Consider the following 18,177-nt stretch of genomic DNA (forward strand, 5'->3'; position numbering starts at 1 on the left):
GTTCCCTCACCTGATGTGGGCAACTTTGAGGATCTTTACAGGGCTTACATTCAAGCACGTCTGGATGACCAACTATAAATTCACCGTCACATCATCTTAACAGGTTTTAATCAACATCTCCATGCAGAGCTACTGACCGTGTCCCTGCGGTGCCTTATTGCACCATTTTCACTAGCCCTGGCAGTACCTGGTGTGCAGAGAGAATGTTCTGATTTAAAAAGATCATTTTCAGCATCTCAAACTGCCTTTTAAAATGTTTCATTCAGATATGCTTAGAAGAAAGATACTACATCCCGAAAACAACAACATGAGACAAGCTCATACGGAATAAAAGAGATTCCGGTAATACCTTCCTCTGGCACTTCACTGACAGCCAAGGCAAGACAGCAATGCTTGGCAACAGAGAGGGCTCTCACTTTGGGAGAAAGCTGAGCAAAAAGAGGATGGAAGGAGTGCGAGAGGAAATAACACCTTCATGATGCTCTATCCCTGGGCTCTCTCTTGTAACCATAACCACTGTTGGTCTCCCAGTGCCTGCCTCCTCCGGGCAGGCACAATGACAGCACAAGGTGAACATTTCAGCCACCTCTCCCTGCGTAAGCACCACTGTTGACACAAAGCTTGGCGCTGTAAATATATTTTTAAGATGAAAAGCCATCTAATCTTGTTCTTCCAATGTTCTTACAGCACCACGACATGGCACAGCCTGATATTGGTGTTGTCTCCACCTGGAGTGTTAAGCCCATTGTACTGGTACATTTTTGTGTGATACCGTTCAATACCATCACCATAATGTTTGTCCATCTTTGCTGACGCAAGACTGGCAGGAAGTGAGAGGAGCGTATAAAAGTGGGAGACGGTCTGCACCACATCAGTTCTGGTCCAAGATGGCCAAGCTCACCCTGCTGACCGGTAAGTCCTGCTTCAGAACTTACTTCTCTGCCTTTTCCACAAGTATTTGGGGCTCTTTCACTGTTTAAGGTCGGATTGGGTTCAGTCTAGTTCTTTCTAAGTACAAACACTTACACCTTTGTTCTTTAACTCTTCTCTTTATAGGTCTGGTTCTCCTGCTGAACGCCCAGATAGGTATGTGCTTTCTATCCCAAAAACTACCCTATCAAACCCTTTTCAGAGTCAGCATCTACAGACAGCTCCAACGGGCAGCACAGCAAACACACAAAGAGCCTTCCACCTTCCAGGCACCTCACCAGAGATCCCTCTGCCTCTGTTCTTCCTTCCGTGGCAGCAAAGGAGAAAGAGATTCCCTTTGGGGAAGAGACCCAGCACTCGGAACCACCCTCATTCATGAGTTTTAGGGTGCAGGAACCTCCTAGATACACTCCTCTACTCAAACACAATGTTCCCCCTGCAGGGAAACACTGCCCGAAGATTATATCTGCCTCATGCAGGAACTAACTCCCAAGTGCAGCCCAGGGCACTTTTCCCTTTGCTGGGTGACTTGAACAATGGTTATAGGAAGTCACACAGCCTCACGCAGCAAGGTACCTGCCCCTTCTGCATTGCAGAGACACGTCCTCGCTGCTCTTTTCTCTCCCAACCACATCTCCTCTCTGTCTCTGCAGGCACTGCCTATGTGCTGTCATGTTACTTCACCAACTGGGCCCAGTACAGGCCTGGCCTGGGAAAATTCATGCCAGATGACATCGACCCCTGCCTGTGCACCCACCTACTATACGCCTTTGCTGGGATGAACAACAACGAGATCACCACTTACGAATGGAACGACGAGACCCTTTACAAATCCTTCAACGGCCTGAAGAACCAGTACGTACCGACAGCAAAGGGCATCCCTGGTTCTCCCTCTCAGGCCCTGTCCATTATTCAGTGTCTCTTCTCTGCACAACGGCAGCACCATCCATGGCTGAGGGATCCCGAGGAGAAGAGGCAGAGAGTGATGGGCAGGGGAGGGCAGGGGAGGACAAGCTGCCAGGGCTGGTCCTTTGAGGTTTGTGACAATGTCTCAGTGCACTGCAGAGATGGTCTTCAGGTTTCATAGAATCATAGAATGGTTTAAGTTGGAAGGTACTTAAAAGATCATCACTTCCAACCCTACTACCATGGGCAGTGACACCTCCAACTAGACCAGGTTGCTCAAAGCCCTGTCCAGCATGGTCTTGAACACTTCCAGCGATGACATCAAGAGATCACAGCAGACAAAGGCTGCTACATCAGACACTTTCAAGAAAAGCAAGGGTCCTGTGCTTTGAGTTGGTCTGTTGTGTAATGTTAGAAATTGGGAAGACTAAACCATTCCTTGTAGTGAAACATGTTCCTGTCCCTCCCTTTGCAGGAACAGCAATCTGAAGACTTTGCTTTCTATAGGAGGATGGAATTTTGGGTCAGACAAGTAAGTTCAAACCATCTCCTTCACATAATGGCACCCGGGAAATGGAAGGAGAACAGGAAAGAAGCACAAGCTAAATCCCAACTCTCTCCTGTATTGCCTCGATAGGTTCACCACAATGGTGTCCACACCCAGGAACCGCCAGACCTTCATCAAGTCCGTCATCAAATTCCTGCGCCAGTATCAGTTTGATGGGCTGGACCTTGACTGGGAATACCCTGGGTCCAGGGGCAGCCCAGCCCAGGACAAGGCTCTCTTTACCGTCCTCGTTAAGGTAGGGTGAAACAACAGGCTTTGGTCAAGCCCTCTGCTCTGCACAGCTCTGGCTGCCAAGTCTCAGGCCAGAGAGTCCACAGTGAGACCCGTTTCTTGGCATCCCTCAGGAACTGGTGGCAGCCTTTGAGCAGGAAGCCAAACAGTCCAACAAGCCCCGTCTCATGGTCACCGCTGCTGTTGCTGCAGGAGTTTCCAAGATTGAGGCTGGCTACGAGATTCCTGAGCTTGGAAAGTGAGTAGCAAATCCCTAGATACTGTTTCCATGACTTAACTGGTCTTCCTATATGTGATTAAGGGAAACTCTGCCGTTATCTGTCAGAAACCAACCTCGTTGCATGTGGGGTTCCTACTCTTTTGTGTATGGCAAGAACCCTACAAGAGTGGTGATAGTTTGGTGGAAAAGGGGACACTTGGAGAAGGAAAGTGTAACAACAGACTGGCTCCAGCCACTCAACACCATCATGGAGCATCTCTTGGATCCCAGAATACCAGCACAATTCACACTCTGCCTTGACCTTTGCCTCCCTCCACTGGAGGAGAGAATTGGCTCCAGCACTTCAAGGCCAGCTCAAAAATGGTCTTGAAGAACCCGGATTTGCAGAAAGTGGGGACATGGCCATGGATGTGGTGGGGTAAACGGCCAGCACTACAGGAACCTTCACATCTAGATGATCAAGTAGGCCAGGAGATAGATGTGTGCAATGTTCTCTACAGGTACCTGGACTACATCCATGTGATGACTTACGACTTCCATGGCTCCTGGGACACAAACACCGGGGAGAACAGCCCTCTGTACAAAGGCCCAGCTGACACTGGGGACTTCATATACTTCAACGTTGTACGTGGATTTTGTGGGACTGTGTCACAAATCTCAAGTCTGTGATCATGCCAGTGATGAGAAGTTTAGAAATTCATCTTTCTGCCTACAAATCCTGGCAAAGACTTGAACAGGAATTTTTTCTTATAGGATTATGCTATGAACTATTGGAAGAGCCATGGTGCCCCAGCTGAGAAACTAGTTGTCGGATTCGCAACATATGGGAATACCTTCACACTGCGAAACCCATCTAACAACGGTCTCGGTGCACCAGCATCAGGACCTGGTCCAGCTGGACATTACACACAGGAGGCCGGGACACTGGCTTACTATGAGGTATGTGTATCCTAATCACATTAATTTTCAAATAATTTTAAGGAAGGCAACCAGGGAGTTTTCTAAAAGGGTACCTCAGACACAAGCTGTCCACAGAACTGCAAAACAAAAGCTAAGTAAAATAGTAGAGAGAATCTGCGTTTGAAAACAAGTGTTTTATTCATAAACTGACTATCACTATGCAGTTTAGCAGCAAGACTGTGATACAGAGGAGCCTTTCTGAAAGATGGTTCCTCCAGTACCATAAGATAATTTACTAATATTATTTCTAGCATCCATAAGGCATAGAGTAGGAAGGGGATATTATACTTCATTTCTTCCCAGTAGTATCTAATGTGCCCAAGTAAGCCTTGGAACTTCTTAAGTTCATTTCACAAAACCTAAAGTAAAAGTTACTTATTATCAGGGACCAGATAAATGACACAAAACTAGAAAATAAAGTCAGGTAATGACAGAGCTTGAACTTTTCCATTTTTAGACAATACTCAATAAAATTCTACCTCTTGATCCTTAGATCTGCAGTCTTTTGAATTCTGGAGCCACCCAGGCTTGGGATGCCCCCCAGGACGTGCCCTACGCTTACAAAGGCAGCGAATGGGTTGGCTATGACAACATCAAGAGCTTCAACATCAAGGTACGGGGGGATGTGTGGCCGTGCCAGTAAGAAGGCAGGAGGCCTTCTGCAGCAGCAGGTCCCCAGACTAATTGGGATCTCTCCCCTGGCACTGAACAGGTTGACTGGCTGAAGAAGAACAAATTTGGAGGTGCTATGGTTTGGGCCATCGATCTGGATGATTTCACTGGCACTTTCTGCAAGCAGGGAAAATATCCCCTCATCACCACCCTGAAGAACGGTCTGGGCCTGCAGAACAGTGGTGAGTAGCTTGAGCAGGGTGTGCTTCTTCAGGGTGACTCCCCAGTTCCCTGCTGATGCCGGGCTTCAGACACCCACAAACCTGTACCTCTGGAGCCTTGGTGCACAAAGGCTTTCTGTGGAAGCCACATCTATACATTGACCTGGAAAGACCCTTTCCCTCTACATCCCGCGGAATGAAAGAGGGAGATTGTGACTTGGACCTGGGTCCAGACATTGCTAAGGCCTGGTGTGAGCCAGGCCAGACTCAGGGGGAACACCCCTTAATAGCTGACCCCAGCACTAAGGGCCTATGGAGGGAAGGGAGGGCTGAGAGACTGTCAACACAAAAATAAGCCTTTTCTTACTTTTATTTCAGACTGTGTGTCTCCGAATCAGCCCACTACCACCACCGCTTCTACCACCACCATCGATTCTACCACCACCACCTTCTATCTCTGTACCAGTGGTCTAACACATGGCAGTGAGAGCGGCGGCTCCGGTGGGAGCAGTTTCTGTGCTGGCAAGGCCAACGGCATCTATGCAGATCCAACCAACAAGCGCAACTTCTACAACTGCATTAATGGGGAAACCTTCATGCAGAGTTGTGATAATGGCCTCGTCTTTGACACCAGCTGCTCCTGCTGCAACTGGCCATGAAGATACCGGTCCCATTGCTCCAAGCAACCCCTCTGATCTAATCGCACAACATAAGAATGATTAAATAAAGTATTCTGCAAAAGCAACAATCCTCACAGTTTCAACTCATCTTGCTTTTCATATTTTGATGCTCCCTGATTCTCTCCTGATACTCACACTTTTGCCCAGGGAAGGGTCTGAATGCACAAGCTGGCACTGAATGCACTTAATTCCAGTATGGGTTTTTCCAGGGATTTTTTGCTGCCCTACCTTGACTGACAGGCACAGGGAAAAAGATCAAGAGTAGACAAGAGGGAAGATCGGGCTGCGCCACAGGAGAGATCACAGAGAACACTCCTGACAGCCCAACCTATAGAGTGCTTCTACAGAGACCTCTCCTTATTGAATTACAGTGTGAAACAGCCGCTCCTGGGAGTGAGCACCAGCACAGCACAATACACAGGGATTTTATTTGTCCTCCTCTTTTCCCTGCACCCTTCAGGCGCTGCCATTGCCAGCATTCCTTCTGCCCCCTCCCACTCCGTGTCTATAGCAACTGGAGCACACACACATCCTAACGTCTCGCAGGGCAGCATGGCAGAGGTGTGGGAAACCAGAGGTGAGCCCCGCAAGATCCGTGAACCCGGGGGGGTGTGCTGTTGTCACCAGGGCTTTCCTTGTCCCCGGGGAGCTGCACGACATTAGGCTTCCCAGCAAACATCTCCACAACTGGGCTGCTACACTACTCTGTACGCAGGCTGAGGAAAAAGAAGCCTTTGTGGCAGCAGGGAACAGGCATCCAAAGGGCAGACTCTTAACAAACATCCAGGGTCAGGGAAAATTCCCATCTGGGAGGGGCACCAGGGCTTTCCTTGCCACCGGGGAGCTGCACGACATCGGGCTTCCCCAGCAAACTTCTCCACAACTGGGCTGCTACACTACTCTGTACGCAGGCTGAGGAAAAAGAAGCCTTTGTGGCAGCAGGGAACAGGCATCCAAAGGGCAGACTCTTAACAAACATCCAGGGTCAGGGAAAATTCCCATCTGGGAGATAAAGAGGTGGTTGGCCTCAGGCAGAGAGCAGGAGAGTCTTACAAAGGTAAAAAAGCAGCAAGTGGTCACCTCTGCATGGGTTTATCACACTGGTAGCATTTCCCTTTCCAGGTCCCACTGATGCGCAGAAGCGGATCTCATTTGGGTCATGTCAAGAGCGGAAAATATTCCCTTTCCACCATGCCCCAGACAGGCTGGGAGTCCATATGATAGCCATTAGTGGAAACCCGGCGCTTGGACCAGGCTGTTACCTGAGTCAAGAGGTAAGTTGTTCAGTTTTTGAGCTCAGAGCTTTTCCTTCACAGAATAGGAATAATAGGACCATGGCCAGGCGGACACAGAGCTCCCATACCTGCCCTGCAAACCAGTTGTATGAGATCTTCACATATATCTCGAAAAGAAATTCCCCCTCCCCTTCCAAACGCAACAGTCCTCAAAGCTCCAGCTGCCCTAGCGCTCTACATCAGTGAGAAATTGGAGGAATGAATAGGAATAACGTCTGCTTACTTCTGCAAACACTGTCTTAAAAATGTTAGTAAGACACTTCTGCTTTTGAATCACAGAGAAGCAGCTTCAGATACTCTTTGGAAAACAAACCACTGAGCCAGAAGGGCTACGTGCTAGGAGCAAGAACAGCCCAGCGTTTCATACCAGAGCCACAGGTAAGAAAAGCACACTCCAAAGCGGCAGAGCTGCAGCTTTGCAAGGATTTGTAGGCTGTTCCTAACATAGACTATCAGTTTCACTCCCGTCTTCTGGGGCTGCATCCAACTTACACAGAGTCTCATGATCTCCTTACAGATAGTCTGGTGGGAGGTGTTGAGCCTAGAGACCCATGACTGATCATATGAACTCTGGCTACATCAACACACACATTTGTATAGACACATTCCTTTGTATCACATACACACACGTAAATATACATTTTGAAGCAAAATCAGGGAGGGAGCTTAACTATACCATCTGAACAAACACACTATGCTTTCTGGTCCAGCTCCTCTAGAATAATAATATATTAGGAGAGACATCACAGAACACACTGGGTAAGGAGTAGGGGGTGCATGTTTGACTTGTTCTGATTTTTTTATGCCATCAAAATAGCCAAAGCATGCCTTGAATGGCAGGTCTGTAATGACCAGCTGGCTGCTGACCATCTTAAGCTAGATGCTGAGCATCTAGGAATGGTTTGCAGAACAAAGTCTTCCATATAGAAATTTTCTCTGTTGCAGACTGTGACTCCCAGCCCAGCAGCATACCAGTCACTCTGGAAGAAAGAAAGAAAATGCCAGCCTGCCTATGCTCCATTTTCCATTAAGACACCACGATTTCCAGATAAACCTTCAGATAAAGAATTTTTCCCTGGGTAACGTAACTCATTTTCTTATACTTCTAATAGTAAGCAGGAGTACTAGCACAAAAATGCTAAGACACAGATGGGAGATAGGTAACTGAGTTCCCAGTAATGCTTTTTTATCTTCAAAAAGCTCCCCTGCTTTAGTCTTTAACTTAGCATGATGACTTGAGTACCACAACATGCATTTCTCCCAAGGATCAAGGCAGGGCTGGTAAATTTCAGTATTGCAATCATCATACCCCAGCTCCACAAGTGAGCTATTTTGTGCTTGTTTTCTTTAGACCTGGAACTTACGAAGCAGACAAGCGATTGCACAAAAAAATCACTTGGCCGATGAAGTTTGGGTCTCCAGACTGGTCTTTAGTGCCAATGCCAGCAAAGAGGATGCTAAAAATGGAGGTACAGAAGGTAAGGAGAGGGATAAAGGGACGTTATTCCTGGCTCAATGCTTATGACAAAGGAAATTGTATGATTACTTCAATGCATTTGCACTATGTTTTGCCAGCCTTTCCTCACTGGCCTGCTGTGTACATGGCTCTACTAGCCTGAGGCACAAGATAGAAAGTGATTTTCTATCAGAAAATGCTGGTTTGCATGAACAGTTAAAGCCCTGCAAAAAACCCTTTCTATTCAGAAATTTGCTCTGGAAGTTTCCATCTACAAAGTGAGAGAAGCAGAGCACAGACTTCCCCGTGTAGCTCTGCTGAAAAGAAAACCATTCTGATTTAAAACATAGCTTAAGGTTCTCAACACCATGTCATGTTTTCCTGCAATTTACTGAAGCAATTGTCATTGCTAATGTCTAATAGATACCTGTTGTCTTTTAGCTGACCGTAGACAAAGAATATAGGAAACACCGGGACCGAGTGGCCTACTTGAGTTCTAGGAATGGTTTGCAGAACAAAGTCTTCCATATAGAAATTTTCTCTGTTGCAGACTGTGACTCCCAGCCCAGCAGCATACCAGTCACTCTGGAAGAAAGAAAGAAAATGCCAGCCTGCCTATGCTCCATTTTCCATTAAGACACCACGATTTCCAGATAAACCTTCAGATAAAGAATTTTTCCCTGGGTAACGTAACTCATTTTCTTATACTTCTAATAGTAAGCAGGAGTACTAGCACAAAAATGCTAAGACACAGATGGGAGATAGGTAACTGAGTTCCCAGTAATGCTTTTTTATCTTCAAAAAGCTCCCCTGCTTTAGTCTTTAACTTAGCATGATGACTTGAGTACCACAACATGCATTTCTCCCAAGGATCAAGGCAGGGCTGGTAAATTTCAGTATTGCAATCATCATACACCAGCTCCACAAGTGAGCTATTTTGTGCTTGTTTTCTTTAGACCTGGAACTTACGAAGCAGACAAGCGATTGCACAAAAAAATCACTTGGCCGATGAAGTTTGGGTCTCCAGACTGGTCTTTAGTGCCAATGCCAGCAAAGAGGATGCTAAAAATGGAGGTACAGAAGGTAAGGAGAGGGATAAAGGGACGTTATTCCTGGCTCAATGCTTATGACAAAGGAAATTGTATGATTACTTCAATGCATTTGCACTATGTTTTGCCAGCCTTTCCTCACTGGCCTGCTGTGTACATGGCTCTACTAGCCTGAGGCACAAGATAGAAAGTGATTTTCTATCAGAAAATGCTGGTTTGCATGAACAGTTAAAGCCCTGCAAAAAACCCTTTCTATTCAGAAATTTGCTCTGGAAGTTTCCATCTACAAAGTGAGAGAAGCAGAGCACAGACTTCCCCGTGTAGCTCTGCTGAAAAGAAAACCATTCTGATTTAAAACATAGCTTAAGGTTCTCAACACCATGTCATGTTTTCCTGCAATTTACTGAAGCAATTGTCATTGCTAATGTCTAATAGATACCTGTTGTCTTTTAGCTGACCGTAGACAAAGAATATAGGAAACACCGGGACCGAGTGGCCTACTTGAGTTTGTACTACAGCTGAGGAGCCCGGGCTGCCGCCATACATCCTCCCCTTCCAGAGGGGCACCTCAGGCCTCGCCTCTGCTTCCCTCCCACTCATGGAGCCATTCACCTGCACTACCCAGCCTCTCCAAATAAAAATATTTTCAAAAGAGGGATTTCTTGCTACTAGTTGTGCTTACCAGGTATCACGCCAGGTGTCAGCTGCCTCTCTGGGTGTCTGGGCGCCGCCGGGGGCCCACGCACAGCCCCTCTCAGCATCTGGCGGCCATTTTCTCCAGGTGGCCATTTTCTCTGGGGTTGCCTCTCCTCACCACCCTCCCTGATCCGGCTTCCCTCACTTCAGGGGGCTTTTCCCCCAAAATCCAGCCATCCTCGGCACTGGAGAGGAGGCAAATTAACACAGCTAGAGGGTGGCTCAGCTGCTGTCCTGTCTCCTCAGCGCTGGGAGTGAGCAGCACCATCTTCTCCTCAGCCTTCTCACCACCATCTCCTCATCTCCAGCAGACGCCAGGCCCAGGAGTTCATCCACGGCCTGAGAAGAGCTGAGAAACATGGGGGCATACACAGCATCACCACCAGTCCTGCACTGCCCTCAGGTATGTTCAGAGAGTATAATGGCTTTTATAATGCAGAGCCAGCAACTATATTAAAGTAGCAGACAGCAAACATCCTAGGGAAAGAGGCTGTTCTGGGACAGGTTAGAGCAGGCAGCCTGCAAGATGCACGTTTGCATTACTAGCTTCTTCCCTACTGACACAAGGAAGATATTCTCAAGCAAGCAGCAAGCAACATGCTGCTAATTAAGAATCTGGCCACAAAAATAAATTTAGCCTGAAACAGAAAGGTACTGGTATTCATCATCAGTTGTTTCTGTAATGTACAGCTTAGACCCTCGGGATGTCTATAAATGTTTACAAACCTTCACACACAGACTTAATGTGTCTGATCACAAGCTTGATTCAATCTCAGGGGAAAAAGAAGAGCAGGCAGCATTAATTCTCAATATAACTACCAGTCACAATGCAGGCTTTCAAATTTTCCGGGTCTGTTTAGCTGTTTTTGTAGCGAGTTTCACCTGTAGCCCAATTTCAGCTCTAAAACCAAAATGCATTCTTCCAATTTCCCACTTTCAGTCTTCGAGAGGTCTCACAGATGCACGACAGCAGCTGCTCACAACCTGCCTCATCTAGGCACGTTGGTTCCTTCCCTCCCAACCACAAGAGCTGCTTTGTAGTTGCAGCTGTCAAAAAGGGGATGTACTCGGTGATTCGCAGTTGCCCCTTTTGGTGCAATCTTTTGAAGAAGAGGGTATGACACTGGGGGAAATGGTACTGTCCTAAGACCTCGGCTTTATGGCTGTTTAAGGCTTCCTCTTTGCATTCACAGCTGATACTGCGTCCTCCACCTCCACCCGTCTTGGTCTTCTAATCAGGAGAAAAATACATGTGCAAGAGAAGATGTAAAGTAAAAAAAGCATCTGATTCTGCAGCCCTTCTCAACCATACATTCCACCTATGGTGGGAGAAACCTTCTACTAATGCTTTTGCAAAACTGATGGTATTTCAAAAGGCATTTTGTTCTCACCGAACATATTTCTAATGAAACAAAAGTTTTTTCAACCTTCCCAGCTATCAAGTGTTGCTGTGGAGAAAGGAAGAGATGCAGAGGGAAGGACAAGACTTCCTACTGCTTGTAGATCCCACTGAAAACACACTCAGGCTCCATTCAGGTGCTTTTCCACTCCTGAAACTTCAAGGACTCAGCCAGTTTTGCATGTAGAAGATAATTTTTTTTTTATTATGAACATAAAAATTACTATTTGCATTCTACATTTTTCCCCTACCCAGCGAGGGATTTTCTCATTATGAAAACTGCTTGATCCAAGTAAAAAAAGATACAAACTTTTATATATACATACATATATACACAACGTCTCTTTACATTTGTTACTCTGTACAACCAAGGCACCAGCAGAAGTGACGATGGCACACACAGGACTTTTGCTAGAGATCTAATTTCAGATTGTTTGGCAGGAACACCTCTGTTCTCACTGAAACAATAACTCCTTTTTCTCTTTCTCCTCCCTCGGTGGCAGGGGAAGAGGGAGGCCCAGGATGATGCCTTAACTAAACAGAGATGAACATGTACACACGTAACTGATCCCCCCGGTGACTGCAACAGACTTCAGCCACTACTCTGGGAAACCACGAGCTCCTGGCAGTCTGTAGCAGGCAGCCTTTGCTGCCTTTCCCAGCTCCATATTTTCATCCAGAAGAGATCCCTGAAAGATTGGATCAAACTACAGGAGTCTTTTGCCAAAGAAATTTAGCCCATATTTTGCTTAAGGAAAAGCTGAATTCAAGCAAAGCCCCCCAGAGCCAGTTAACAATTACAACACATCCACCTCTAGTCATTTTCACTGCTGAAATAAGGTCTTCTGCTCTGGGGAAATAAAAGGGGGAAAAAAAGAGCAACTTCTGTTGATAAAAGCCCGTATTTGAGAATGGACAAAATTTAAAAGTGCAATCAATAGCATGGCCTTGATGACTGCAATCAATACAGCTTTATTCCATATTCCAAGTTTTTCAGCACAGCATCTTTCAAAACAGCTGGTGAAGGCATGAACTCTCAAAGGAATTGTGCTGTGTTGAAACTAACAATAGAACTGAAAAATAGCCTGAAGCAGCTGTTAAATCTTGCCATTCATACTGCTAGAAAATAATCTCAAAGCAGAACAGGGTAAACACCACACTTAGCACTTTTAAGTTAGAAGAACAGCTGCAGTCAGAAATGTGAGAATAAAATGCCATCTTTGCTCTGTATTTACACTTCACTCTCTTATCAACGCATTAGATGCCTTTAGTTTATAAAAGAAGAGTCTGTTTTGCTTTTTCACCTGCCAAGAATCCAAAGAAATAAACCTCTACGGGATTTTTCTGTCTGTTAATATACGCTCCTTAAACTATAAGGCCAGGCAGGGTTGATTGCAGAAGTTTCTGTTCTGTTCTGCCAGCCAGCCACGAACGAATTATGCCTTTGTGTTGTGCAGAGCCCGCTGGGAAGCACTGAGCAGTGAGAACCTTTGTGTCCCCCTGTCTCTTCAAAGAGCAAATCCTGCCGAGATCGAGAACAAACCACGTAAACGAGACAATTCCCATCAATAACCCAGTGGCCTTTGAGGCTTTTACAGCAATTGACCGTTGACCTTTCCAAGTCAGCAGGAGAGAAGAGGGGAAAGAGGGAGCAGTTCAAATCAGGACGAGAGTGTAGTTCACCAGGCAGCGAGAGATCATTCTTCTGCTTCTGCTGCTCAGCTGTGGGGCCTCTCCTCTCTGGCTCCGTGCCTCTCACCCGCAGCAGTGGAGGTGAATCCCCCCCCAGGTTTCTCTTCCTCGGGGCAGCCAGCTGCCTGCACCTCACTTCTTTCTGCGGATCTTGGGCTTTTTCACTGGCCGGAGGTAGGGATTGTCTATCACATTTTCCTCCCCGTTCCGACTGCCTGACAGGGAGGTGTTCTGCTGTAACACTGAAGCATTCTCCTTTTCAGGTCCTGAATCATCCTGCCACATATGAAAAAAAAGACAAAAACCCCATAACATTAAAAACCCATAAGCATAAACAACCAAAGTTAAGCTAAACAAGGCTTAGAAGTTCAAACCACAGAGCCTATGGGCAAAACAGATAATCAACAGCCAAGATAAACAGCAGCACACAGGGAGCTGCATTAAAGGTGAAGACTCCTGATTTCTAACACAAGAAGATCCCCTTTGGGAACAGTGGGATTCTAGGACAATCCCCTCTTCCCAAACACTGAAATGAAGGTTGTACTGAAAGCTCACGATCCAACCTCATTTTGCATCGCACCCTGCAGGAAGTTAAAGAACCATGACAATGTTTAGACATTTACACCTGGTAAAATGCAACCCACTCTGCCATTTTCCACCCACTCTGCCCAGCTGCAAGGAAGACGGGCAAAGAACCAAGTTTCACATGTTTGAGAAAGTCGGGCCCGAGCGACCTCGCTCTCTCAGGCCGGACGTACCGTGCTCATGTGCAGGGGGAGGTTCTCGGTGTCTGTCTGGTCGTCTTGCTCAGATGAATCTGTTTCCTCCATTTGCTGCATTTCCAGCTCCGAGGGGAGAAGAGCCGTCAGGTAGGGTACAGTGAAAGGCCTGGCAGCAATCACTGGGGTGAGGGAAAAGGACACAGTCAGCAAACTGGGAGAATGCTCCTCAAGTCAGAGATTACAAAGGACAAAGCCAACCAGTTACTTAAGAGACCAAACACTTCACTGGTTCTGGTTTTAAACACACACACTCTTTTCTTGCTGCTCCCAGGGATTAGGAATGAAATCCCTAGAAGATATCAGTCTCCAATTTCCTGTTTTCTGAGGCCCCTTTATGTTTCCAGCCAGGGACACAACATTATACTAACACAAAAAGTCTTTCCTGAGATCCATAAAAGTTCCATTATCTGACAGGCTGATGCACCACTTAGATCCCCCTTAGGATAACACTGACATCTGTGCTGCCAGTGAGCCTTGGCAAGGTAGGAATTTTCAGCACTGTTTTGCAGACAGAGAAATAGGAAAACCTCCAGAGACAACAAATTGCTTGTTTAAAAGTTACAGAGGGTCGGAGACAGGATTGGGTTGAGCTTTGAATTTAGCACCCGGCAGCAAGGGCCTTCTCCACCAGCAGAAGAAAGCGAGCCTTTGGTGAGGGCCCACCGTTTGGCTTTGATTCCAGTTTCATCCCCATTTTAAACGGAAAATTCCTCATTGCCCAGCCTTCCAGCCCCTCAGAGGGGCAAACAACACGGTCACTCAGTGCTCCCCTCCTGCAGTAGCAAGAGCTCTAACGGAGCGTGTACTCGGCCGTCATTTACAGCACCAAGCGCCCCAGGTTACTCACACGGGAATGTGCTGACATCATCTTTGAAGAGACTCTGCGTTTCTCCTGTCTTGGCCATGAAACGGGTGAGAGCTCTTTCCACATCGCGCCGTTGAGATGCTGCCTTTTCCCGAAGGACTTGATAATCGGATACCGGCTCCCGGTACGTCTGCGGAGCAGGGAGGGACAAAACACCAACACCATTAGCGGCTGCAATACAGACAGCGGGGTTCAAACACACCGCCCGGCGAGCATTGACCTTCAACATGCAGAGATTTTCAGAGCTCCAGATGTCAATCAGCCAAAAATCTACAGCAAGGGCAACCCGCAAACAACAAGTCAAATACTAACCCGGGAAAAAGCAATATTTTCAACAAAGAGCGCCAGCGCTGCAGTAAAAACACTTGTACACCACTCCTGGTGTCACTGATTTCAGACAGATCCCGGTTCTTTTTTTACTCACTGGTGTCTTGATGTAAGTGTGAGGATCTGGAAATTCGGGGAAATGGCCAGGAATGTGGGATGGATGCGGCTTGTTCTGTCCAGCTGTCAGGGCTTTGGGAGTCACGGGCTGGTTTGTCACAGGAGCTACAGTTAAAACACACACACACACACACACAAATCAGCGGCTTCACTCTGCCAAGAGTTAGGCACAAAGTGATTTCACCGAGTGATGACCCATGTCTCCGGGTGCTATAAAAGGCAAAGGGCACATCCCACGAGCAGTAGTTTCAGGTTGTGTTTGGCACCCCCAAAAGGGGATTGTTTGACCCCTCTCTTCTACTCAGAGAGAACAAAACCATCTTGAGGATTCTCGTGTGCAATGAGGATGCTGAAGGAAAGGCAACTGTTTCGGCAGAGGGGACCTCCCTTCAGCTATTGCACAGTCATTACAGGAATCCTTAACACAAACTGCATGTCCAGGGGTGCTGGACTGCAGCCTCCATCAGAAAAAGCAGGAGCTCTGGATGCCAGCAGAGAGGAAAGCCAAATTATTCCCAATTCCCTGCATCAGAAGAGAAAGGATTTCCCACATACGGGCAGTGATGACCATCCTCTGGGAGCGCTTGGCGTACGCAGGAAGCGTTTCGACGTTGAACCCTGCAATACAAAAGAGGGAACAGAAATCACACCAAGAGTTTATCCTGTCGAAAATCCTTTCTAATACTTCTCCAGATTTTTTTCCAACAGCTCCAAATTACATGAGACAGAAAAATCACACACTCTATGAAAATATTGCACCCACAGCAGTGATATCTGAGCGCCTGCGTCAGACCCAGAACAGTGGGTGTCACACAGACACCAGGAACGTGAGGGGGATGGATTTTCCTACCAACACAGCACACCCCAACCTTCTGCAACGTGGGCAGCTGGGATCAGTGGGACCAGTCACCTACTCACCCATTTCCACCAGAGTAACCACGATATCAGAGAGCGTGGGCTGCGTCCTGGCCGTATGTTCACAGTAGGACTTGGCGCTCCTTCCAATTTCAGAAATATCTGGGGGGGAGTGGAAATAAAACATCACCGTGTATTTGATTCAGACAGTGACCACACATTTGTAACAACCCAGTCCCAGCTTAAGAGATAAGAATTTTTAATAAATTCAGCAAGGGATGAAAAATAGCTCCTAGAATCCAGTGTCTTACAGCCTGTGTATTTAAAAGTAAAGTGTGTGGAGACACTACAGATCAAAGAGTTGGGGCAATCCCCAGCACAACCCCAGGTTGGGCAGAGAATGGATCGGGAGCAGCCCTGAGGAGGATCTGGGGGTGTTGGTGGATGAGAAGCTCCACACGAGGCAGCAATGTGTGCTGGCAGCCCCGAAACCCCCCACCCCCTGGGCTGTATGGGATTCTGTCCCTCTGCTCCGCTCTGGGGAGACCCCCCTCCCAATGCTGCCTCTGGCTCTGGGGCCACCAACAGCAGAAGGACACAGAGCTGTTGGAGTGGGGCCAGAGGAGGGCCCGGAGATGGGGTTGCTCAGCCCAGAGAAGAGAAGGCTCCGGGGAGACTTCAGAGCCCCTTCCAGTCCCTCAAGGGGCTCCAGGAGAGATGGGGAGGGACTCTGGATCAGGGAAGGGAGCAATAGGACAAGGGGGAAGGGTTTTAAGCTGAAAAAGGAGAGATTGAGGTTAGATATGGGGAAGAACTTCTTTATTTTGAGGGTGGTGATATGCTGAGCCAGGTTGCCCAGAGAAGCTGTGGCTGCCCCATCCCTGGAGGGGTTCAAGGCCAGGTTGGAGGGGGCTTGGAGCAACCTGGGCTGGTGGGAGGTGTCCCTGCCCAGGGCAGGGGGTGGGACAGCGTGGGCTTTACGGTCCCTTCCCACCCCAACCATTGTACGGCTCTTTCGAGTCCCAGGGGAGCGGTGTGACCCCGCCGGGCACTCACAGCTCTGTAACATCTCCGTCAGCGTCTCCACCGCCGCCTTCTCGGCGCTCTCGAAGCCGGCCTCGGTGAGCAGGGAGCTGACCACCACCTGCAGAGTCCTCCTCCGAGCCAGGTAGTAGTTATCCGCAGGCGTGCTCGCATGTTTGCTGCCCGATCTCTGCGGATGCAGAGCCCGGAGAACGAGAGCTCAGGGAGCCGCAGCCACCCCCAGCCCCCGGGGGAGCCGCCAGGCCTGGAACCGGCGCCCTCCGGCCTTCGGAGCGCGGCCCCTTTAAAAAAGCCGCTCCGCCCTTTTCCCCGACCAATCGGAGCGCAAGAACGTGCGCCAATCACGCCTCGCTGCCGAGCCCCGCCTCCCTCTGGCCACTCAGCCAATCAGCGCCCCCCTCCCTTCAGCCTCCGCCTCAAAGCCCCGCGGGCAGGCCGCGGCCGCCCCAGCGCCATGGGAGGCACAGGCCGCTGCCGTTCCTCCTGGTCCCCCACCGCCACCGCGGGTGAAGCCCTCCGCAACGGCCCCGCGGACCCGGTGAGGAGCTGCCGTTACCGTGCCGGAGCTACCGGACGCTGTGTCGGCCATCTTGGAGCCATATGGAGCTGTGCGCATGCGCCGGGTACGGCGGGCGAGGGGGATGCGCGTCGGGGCGCGAGGCATTGTGGGATTTGTAGTATGGGAGGGAGGGAGGACCCGCACCCTGCGGGGCTGGGCGGTGCGGGGCTGAGCGGTGCGGGTCCCCCGGGAGCTCCCCCACAGCCCGGTGGGCCCGCGGGAGGAGGGCTCGGAGATGGGCTCCGAGCGCCGGCTGCAGCCCCAGGGGTGGCGGGAGGGAGGCGGCGGGGCGGGGGGTCTGAAGTCTAGTCCGCCCTGTTCGGGGCGTCTCCTTCACCCCCTGGGTTGGAGCTTGGGGGTTTCCACTTCGTGTCGGGACATCTCGAGGGGAGATCCCTCACCCTGTCTCTGCAGGGTAACCAGGAAAGCAAAACCTCCTGTAATGGCATTGTGTTAGCCTTGGAACAGCCCATGTTCCCATTAGGAAATTATTTACTGAAAAAATATTTGAAAGTTACCAGCAGTGTGCCGGGAACCCGGTAACCATGGGAGCGCTTGGGGTTTTCCTGTTGTAAGCATGATGTACTCTTCGCTGAACCTCGGTGTACCGGCTCGTGTACTTAGATCTTTTGATCAAAGCTTTGGTGTCAGTTACGAGTGTTTGAGAGAGACAGAACAGGAAACCCCCACGCTGCAGCTCCCACCCCTCGCTT

General features: G+C 48.7%; 4 protein-coding genes across 4 annotated transcripts in view; 3 read left to right on the plus strand and 1 right to left on the minus strand.

Annotated features, from left to right (window-relative positions):
• The first annotated feature begins 859 nt into the window (after positions 1-859).
• On the plus strand, positions 860-5,307 carry LOC106894763 (acidic mammalian chitinase-like). The gene is made up of 11 exons (XM_014953628.1): positions 860-912; positions 1,057-1,086; positions 1,584-1,785; positions 2,312-2,368; positions 2,474-2,639; positions 2,749-2,873; positions 3,356-3,479; positions 3,609-3,794; positions 4,309-4,428; positions 4,528-4,669; positions 5,027-5,307. Exons 1-11 carry the CDS (start codon positions 888-890, stop codon positions 5,305-5,307), a joined length of 1,458 nt encoding a protein of 485 aa, XP_014809114.1. The 5' UTR covers positions 860-887.
• A 573-nt stretch (positions 5,308-5,880) lies between these two features.
• PIFO (primary cilia formation) lies at positions 5,881-9,669 on the plus strand. The gene is made up of 9 exons (XM_014953602.1): positions 5,881-5,905; positions 6,451-6,602; positions 6,903-7,001; positions 7,569-7,702; positions 7,975-8,101; positions 8,521-8,559; positions 8,630-8,763; positions 9,036-9,162; positions 9,582-9,669. The coding sequence occupies exons 1-9, from the start codon at positions 5,881-5,883 to the stop codon at positions 9,648-9,650; spliced, it is 906 nt and encodes a 301-aa protein (XP_014809088.1). The 3' UTR covers positions 9,651-9,669.
• A 1,729-nt stretch (positions 9,670-11,398) lies between these two features.
• TAF8 (TATA-box binding protein associated factor 8) lies at positions 11,399-17,520 on the minus strand. The gene is made up of 8 exons (XM_014953730.1): positions 17,462-17,520; positions 16,918-17,074; positions 15,925-16,023; positions 15,562-15,624; positions 14,987-15,111; positions 14,545-14,692; positions 13,674-13,816; positions 11,399-13,191 (listed from the first exon to the last, which is right to left on the minus strand). The coding sequence occupies exons 1-8, from the start codon at positions 17,492-17,494 to the stop codon at positions 13,048-13,050; spliced, it is 912 nt and encodes a 303-aa protein (XP_014809216.1). The 5' UTR covers positions 17,495-17,520; the 3' UTR covers positions 11,399-13,047.
• The window catches only part of CCND3 (cyclin D3), a 55,679-nt gene continuing 54,897 nt past the window's right edge, over positions 17,396-18,177 (plus strand). The window contains exon 1 of the mRNA XM_014953731.1: positions 17,396-17,528. Coding sequence (XP_014809217.1) covers positions 17,520-17,528 — 9 coding nt within the window. The 5' untranslated portion in view covers positions 17,396-17,519. The remainder of the gene's footprint in view (positions 17,529-18,177) is intronic.

Source organism: Calidris pugnax, unplaced genomic scaffold, assembly GCF_001431845.1.
Source record: "Calidris pugnax isolate Ruff unplaced genomic scaffold, ASM143184v1 scaffold245, whole genome shotgun sequence".
In the NCBI taxonomy this organism is placed as follows: Eukaryota; Metazoa; Chordata; class Aves; order Charadriiformes; family Scolopacidae; genus Calidris; species Calidris pugnax.